Below are 8,188 nucleotides of genomic sequence, written 5' to 3'. Positions count from 1 at the left end.
GTAAGAAATTGATCAACTACAGTCGAATGCGAGAAGAATAATTGATTGCGATTCGTCCATTTCTTATGACTTAAAAATCTATTGTAGATCCGGTAAAATTATAATCAGCCTGGGCCAGATTTATAATAGGTTTTTAAGCCATAAGAAATGGACGAATCATAATCTCAATTATTCTCCTCGCACTCAATTGTAATTGGTCAATTTCTTACGGCTTAAGACTTAAAACACTTATTGTAGATCCGGATTAATGCTCAAGAACTCTTATGATTTGTCTTAAAGGTGTATAAATACAAGGTGCCCTTATATACCTTTAAGGCATATTCTACAATAAGCCATTAGTAATAAATCAGAAGTCAGAGGCTAGAAGCTGACCAATCACAATTGAAAAAAATAATTGACTGTGATTGGTCAATTTCTAACTCCTGATTTTTTATTTATTACTAATGGCTTATTGTAGAATGTATATAAGATGTAAATTATAAGACAATTCTTATATTAATAAAGACGTAAGATTTAAGTCATAAGACACTGTCTTAAGATTATAAGCTGTTTTAAATTATAAGCCTTTCTGCTAAGACCTTTAGATTAAATCTTATTAAATAAAACTGAGGGGTTGGTCACTAATGATTATAGTGTACATAAATTACCCTTAATATGATAATTATCTTTAAATTACCTCGGATTACTTAAGATTACCTAATACTACTTCAAATTATTCCAAATTAATTAAACACTATCTCATATTATCCAAGATTATCTTATCATTAGAGTATTTAAAATTACGTTATATTTTCTGAGATTACCTGAGATTTTTCCTTTACTTTGCTCATCTAGATTACTTATAAATTACCTTATACGAATACATAAAGTATTGTATTATTTCTTCAGATCACCCTAGGATATCTTCATAGATCACTAGATTCACTATGAATAAGTATCTTCGAGAATATGGATTTTAGATTTTCATTGCTTAAAAAAAAACGCAATTTTACAAAACAAATATTTATTGCATACAGAAACACAAAATATAAAAATTTCGTAAATAGACTATGTATTATATGTATAGATAATAACAAATTCGATTACTAGTAATACTTAAGATTTTTTAACCTTTAGAGGACACTATAACCGACCAGTGGAAAACTCATCGACTCCTCGTGACATAAACATTCAATATATACATGAATTTTACATTTAAAAAATTCAAAATTTCAAAACAAAAATGCCGACCCTCTAAAGGCTCATACTAACAAAATAATATCCAATTGAATATAAATATTAATTAAAGTATTTTATAAAATAATAAATATTTAAAAAAAACAATAATAACACAGACTCTTTGTTAAACAATATCACAACTTAGTGTTAACTTAAAAATTTTGCAACTAATCAAATTAAGTATGAATAAAAAGGGACATTTGTGAAATAAATATCTGAAAACTTTTATATGTATGTATTTAAACATTATTAAAGTCCTGACATAACAAAACCGTTTTCTTAATTTTTTAAATTGTTTTATAATCAGTTTTCTATCAGATTGAGAAATAGTTAAAGGATTAACATCCTGCATATTAATAAAGCCATAAAACATATATCTATTCTCAACTTCTTGAATATTATCTTTTTGCGACCACTTAAAAACTTCTAAATTTTGAAACAGAAATTTTATTTTAAACATTTGATTAGTCTGTTATTGTAAAAAATTATACAAAATGCTTGTCATTGGCGTTCACTAACTTCAAAAAACTCAAAGATTACCTTAGATCAAATAATTATCTGAGACTACTTTAAGAGTACCTATTGCATATAAATTATTTGATATTACCCTCAGATTATTTAGGATTTCCTATTAGATTACCCAAGATTACCTAAAAAACACTAAAGATTATTTAGATTTATCAAAAATTATCAAACCCTTGTACAAAAGCTACTTCAGTGACAAACCTCTCGACTAAAACATTCTCCACAGTATAAATGTAACATTTTGTAATGCACTATTTTAAAATACTAATTTTCTTATAATAATCTTACTCAGCCAGACTTACTCTGTCACTCAATTATTTCTCTATTTTTTTCTCACATCCTACTTTCTTCTAGTTAAAAAAATAAAACTATACGGCATCTATCGTCCGTTTTTTTCTACCCTATTCTCGAAAAGTATCACATACGAAAAACTGGAGAAGTGCTATAATATATGTGACACATACTATAGTATTTCCCTAATCTTTCGCATAAGATACTTTTCGAGAATAGGGGTCCTGATCTTCACGTTTCGAACCTCACGCTCTGTCTATTCTTATTATGTCTATGAGTGCTATTTGTGTCATTTTACCTTTATCGTAAAACAAGGATAGAATGACATAAATAGCCTAATAGCGTCTCACCAAACGCACCTTTTGTTATCACTAACAGTTACCCATATGAGTCGTATCCAAGGCGATGGGGTTTCGTTCCCGTTTCGGGGTCCGAGTCGTGGCAAAGCCGTGGAAACAGTTTTTTAAACAGCAGAACATCGTTCGCAATCGTTGGGATTTCACAGAATCACTTAAAAATACGACGTACACGACATCGTGAGCCGAAAGAAAAGTTTTTCTTTTCCTCTTTTTTTTTCTTTCAGTTTGGGTCGATCCAATATTTCTATTATTTGATGATATATACACGGAATTCATTCGTAAACTCACTGCGCATAAATGCGAAACACTTCAAATCTACGTATATAGGCTACATGAAAATGACTTCCACTCCAAAAAATCACAACCAGCCTTCAATGTGTGGTATTTATTTTGTAATTCTTCTAACCACCTTCACGTTTAATGGTAAAAATAGTTTGTCAAAATGCTCGTAAGTTTCACAGCTTGACGTAAAATCCGCGTTCTGAACTTAGATCAGGTTAGATAAATTAGGCTGCGTACATATATGACGAACAAAATGATGCACGCGCAAAAATATTTAACTTTTAAGGTGCTTTTACATAGCAACGTCGAGCGTCAGAGCATGAGCAGTAATATATTTAATAATTATACTGAAATTGAATTTAGTGTACGAGATACATTAATAGAATCTTATAGTTTACACGATATAATGTAAATAAATATAAATTTTCAGCATTATATGTTAGAATAGTAGTGTATATCAGAACATAATCTTTCATAATTTACCATTTTGCATCAAGAAACTGTGCAGAAAATTATTGCGCAGGAGTCTAGAGGTTCGAACTTCTGCGCAATAATGTTTTGCACTTGACGCACTCGACACTTGACGCTTGCATGTAATGGCACCTTTATGCTGGAGTTCTATAAAGCATAATTGCCGCGTTTTACGTAACCGTGTAACCAATTAGCAATCAATAAGATCCAAAATCGCAACAACGGATCACTTCTGACTGGTTATGTCCCTGGCTGCAGGGATTGCCTATTCTTGAAAAGTATCGCATACGAAAAACTAGGGAAATGCTATAGTATATGTTACGTACACTATATCATTTCCCCAGTTTTTCGTATGCGATACTTTTTAAAAATAGAGGTCCAAACCAGGGCCTCTATTCTTGAGAAGTATCGCATACGAAAAACTAGGTGCTTTCCATTTGATGCATCTAGTATCTCTAGAATACAGAGTCCGGCTCCTAAAAATGGTGGACACATCTGCGCATTTCTAGCGCATATTTTTACACGTTTTTGTTGCACTAATGCAACAAAAGCGAGAGAAAATAAATAAGTACAGAGGTTATATGTATAAAGCAAAATACTATAGTATTGTAATAAATACAAAATACCGAAATTATACGGTGAGAAAAATGCGCATAAAATGTATTCACATTCTAACAAAAAATTAATGTTGTAAATATAGAAAGTATAATATAATAGTAGTATGAATAGTATTTATGAGTATAAAAGTACTATGACAATAATTTTCTGTATTTACAGGATACACAATGCCATACAGTTGCGTCATAAAATGTTCCAATTTATGGAAGATAGGTAATACAGTGCATTATCTTTCCAAAAATTGCGAAAGACTTGTGTGGTGATTGATTCTGTCATTTTTAGAGAATCTCACTTTTAATCCAATAAAAAGAGGTCTAAGAGATCGCCGAATTCTGTATTCTAGGGACACTAGATGCATCAACATATAGAATAGACTATCGATGGCAGTGGTGGGAGTAGAAAGACGAGTAGAATGAAAAGCTAAATAGATGCAGAGAAAATCAAGGGAAAGTGCAGCGGATAGTATTTCACTTTTTTGATTGGTTCCGTCATTTATATTGTAAGAAATAAGCATTTATGCGCCTTTGCAATTTTAGTTATATTCGTTATACTGTAACTGCTCGGTTGGCAGCCATAAATTATCTTGCGTTTGATTGGTCCTCGGGCTTACACGTTATTGGCTTTCCCCTATAGCCAGCGTCCTATTGATCGCTCGCCTACGACACTTAGTCTAAGCATGAGAAGAAGAGGGAAACGACTTTCCCACTAAAATTATTATTGTTGTACGAGCTAGAGAGAGAGAGAGGAATCCTCTAGTAAGGGATGAGATAACGCGTGTGCAAACTGCGGATTGGTCGCCGCCATTCGAGGGACACTTCTGTGCTTTGAAAAGTTGTTTTGTATGTCTTTATATCCTACAATATCATTTGAGCCCGAAAATTTATGAAACAAATGTATAAAAGTAAATATTATATATTAAAAAGAAGAGGTTGATACTGACCTTGTGACAATTTGTAATTTACGAAATTATTTGAAGTTAAATTCATAAAAAATTCGAAAATCGATGTCTAACCTAAAAATCGAATTAAATTTTGTTTATTGGCTTGATGCGTTTTCAAAAGAACATCAATTATGCGAACATGTAGTGCTCCTGACTATGAAAATAGCAGTAAAAACAGAAATTATAATAATTTGAATATAGTATATTTCTTCTTCTTATATTAGAGAGAGAGAGAGGCTTCTAGCCTGTATTACATCTCTCATATGCTTGTAGTGCGCACGCTGATTATTCAATTGCCACGAACATATGGGACCTATAGTTTTAATGCCGGTTCTGAACGGCGAATTTTTCGAAAAATATTTCAGTGAATAAAAATACTCTCGAGAGATTGCCAGTTTTTTTCGAGAGGAGACGCGAGCATAAATATTTTAGTTCTTATTTGTATCGATTCCGGCTCGGATCTCTGGCATAATAGACCAGTGCGCTGTCTGCCATGCCACACTCGCGTTTATAATATATATTTAATATATATTTTATTTCTCTAAATTTCTACATGATAAAATTATTAAGAAGTATCGTAGAGAATAATTAAAAAGTTGCAGGTAAAAACATTTAAAAATACTTGCATGGCATAAACCTTAATTTGTATGTATTTATATTGAATGTAGTTATTATATATATATATATATATATATATATAATTATTTATTAATACTATTAGTATTACTATTATTATTTGTTGAATTTAATTGAATCTGAAACGAAAAATCCTAAAATTTTTGTATACAGCAATGAAAGTAAATAAAATTAATAATACATTAAAATGTGTTATTCAACAGAAAAATAAAATGTTATGAACACAACTTTCATATGTATAATATAGGTTGTTTAATGTTAAAATGTTAATATGTTTTACACTCTCTATAATCTCTTTAATGACATGTAAATATATATTTATTATATGTAATATAATACGAGTATGTTAAATAAATGTGTTACGTCCAAGCTCCGCATGCATGGAGCTGAGGGGGTGAACGCAACAGGAATCGAATTATTAGACCGATTTGGTCGTGTCCAGGCTTCGGACCGCAAGGGAGTAATGGGGAAGGACCGACGCAAATCGGGAGGCACTTCGCTTCGTCCTAACAAGCCGGAGATCGAATGGACGATGAAGTGGAAACTTCAACTCGTGAAGTAGCTCCGCTAAACGGACACACGAGTCGGACGTACTTTCATTTAAAGGGCCCAAACTCAGTGTGCCAAGAGGGCGCACTTTAACGCCAATACATCCGTATGCCCTGGCTTTCGATCATGGAACTTAATTCAAGTGACCGGGGAGAGGACGAAGTGTAACCGCGGGAGAGTTAATAAATACAAGGAGAGGTTTTATTAAATTGACAAACGAGGATTTAATTTAATAATACTATGATAAAAGCAATATTTGGTGATTTTCTTAAGCATAAAAGTATAATTTTTGTTTCTCTATTCCGAAATATATGGTCGTATGCATTTATGTATGTGTGAGTGTGTGTGTGGAAGGAGAATTGTAATGCGGATGTTATTTTAAGTATAGAGAATTTGGAAGGAGGAGGGGAAAGTTAAAGTTGTGTAGAGTCATATGGTTGGAGGGAAAGAGGATCAATGGGAATGAGGGATGGTATGGACTAAAGATAGGCAAATGGATTCCGCGATGCTGACTATTACTTGATCATTAGTGCAAGGGATAAAGTAGGACATATATTCCAATAATTGACGGGCGTTATGAAAGAAGAGAGGGAGGTGACCAGGGGGAGAGTAAGCGTCGGTTGAATATGAGGAATTGAGGGGGTGGTATGCGAGACGGGAAGTTTTTCAATCGAGGGTGGTGATACCGGATGTAAAACAGGGAGAGGACTGGATGGGAAGAAGTCATCGAAGAAGTCTGGGGATAGATCGGAGACAGGGAAGTAAGATATTTCTAGTGGTGGCGATAGAGTCGACACTGGAGACTGAACGACCGGAGTCTGTTCTTGGACCGATGCTTGAATTAGCGAAGATTGTTCTCGCAAGTTTTTCGCGGTGTTAGAGCGGACACGGGCGGTGAGTCGGCGCGCATTGTTAGTGCTCGCTAGGTGACGGTGACGAGGAGCGAAAGAACTGCATGAACGCACTAAAAATTTGGTCGTCTTTAAAGCGAGACCACACAAGAAGAGGAGGGACCACCCAATATACAGCGAAATCAAAAACTTATTACTTAGGGATAGCGATGTGTAGGGTGCCTGTGGGGATGTGTAGGGTAAAATATTATTATTAATAACATTACTTCTATTGACCTTCTTAAATTTTAACATGTTGCCAATTTATTCTGTCATGATAACTTATTATCACATTTTCTGCTGCTTATTGAACCATTCTATACACGTTATCTTCGGTTTTTTTTAAAGATCTTTTAAGATTTTAACTATTAAGATTTTTTTTTAAATTCCCGAAATTAACATGATGTTGATAATATATTTTTAAGTCAATTATTTTGTTACTTAATATATCTATATAATATCAATGATTGCAGTCTACGGTAAAATATTCTACGGAGATTGTGAAATGTTCAGATAACAAATTATTTGCAATATCTGTTTGTACCGCAGCTGCTACTTCTTGTGAATGTTTAAGATGAGATCTTCTCTAAGATTGATTTATGCACAAAAATATTAGGTAATTCGTTATAGAATGTACATTTTACGACATATAAATCTGTTTTATTGAAATATCTCCATTTCAAGTCGTCATTATTTTCTCACTTTAATTTTTCTTCTTTATTATGTATGTATTCCATGCTTAAGGTATAAATGTGACATCCATCTAATTTTTTTATGATAAATACTGGTATAAATACTAGTCTTGTCACAATATTTGCACTTTATGTTACTGTTGGATAATTCACTAAAATGTTCCAATATTCAATTATATGATTTATCTCCTGCCATTATATCTGCATGATGTGTTACTAAATACCACATATCAATTATGCCAAGGAAACTATTCAGAGAAACTGATAAGAGAACGACGAAAGGAGAAAGAGAAGAAGAAAGATCAAAATATATAACGTCTTACAAAAATGTAAATATTAATGTATCGATCGAATTTTCCAGTTAAAAGTCACAGTTTAGTTTCAGCTAATTCGATTTCTGTTGTCAAACATTCAGATTAAGATTAATATTGTATACCTTACTCTTTGACTAGAATATAAAGTAATAAAAATGAAAACAAACAATATAAAATTTGAAAATGTTTCTTAACTTTTGTATTGTATGATTACTGCAACGTTGATCTCAGTTATTGCAATAAACATTTATGTCAAAACTTTTAATTTCTGTTAAAAGTGTAAAATTAAGAGACATGTAACATATTACACAATAATTTACAAAAAATCTTTTTTGTAAATTATTTTGTTAATATATTTTCTTTTTAATTACTTGGAACCAGACAAAACGTCTGTTATAGATTT

General features: G+C 32.2%; 1 protein-coding gene across 2 annotated transcripts in view; it reads right to left on the bottom strand.

Moving 5' to 3' along the window:
* Positions 1–2,913, bottom strand: part of LOC108756620 (SPRY domain-containing protein 7) — a 32,695-nt gene extending 29,782 nt beyond the window's left edge. The window contains exon 1 of one of the 2 annotated variants that reach the window (XM_018500565.1): positions 2,417–2,913. In XM_018500565.1, the coding sequence (XP_018356067.1) occupies positions 2,417–2,669 (253 nt within the window). In that variant the 5' untranslated portion in view covers positions 2,670–2,913. The remainder of the gene's footprint in view (positions 1–2,416) is intronic. The other variant, XM_018500563.1, reaches the window with a different exon arrangement.
* Between the last annotated feature and the right edge of the window lie 5,275 nt (positions 2,914–8,188).

Source organism: Trachymyrmex septentrionalis, unplaced genomic scaffold (assembly GCF_001594115.1).
Source record: "Trachymyrmex septentrionalis isolate Tsep2-gDNA-1 unplaced genomic scaffold, Tsep1.0 scaffold129, whole genome shotgun sequence".
Taxonomy (NCBI): domain Eukaryota; kingdom Metazoa; phylum Arthropoda; class Insecta; order Hymenoptera; family Formicidae; genus Trachymyrmex; species Trachymyrmex septentrionalis.
This window is presented reverse-complemented; position numbering and strand designations above follow the sequence as displayed.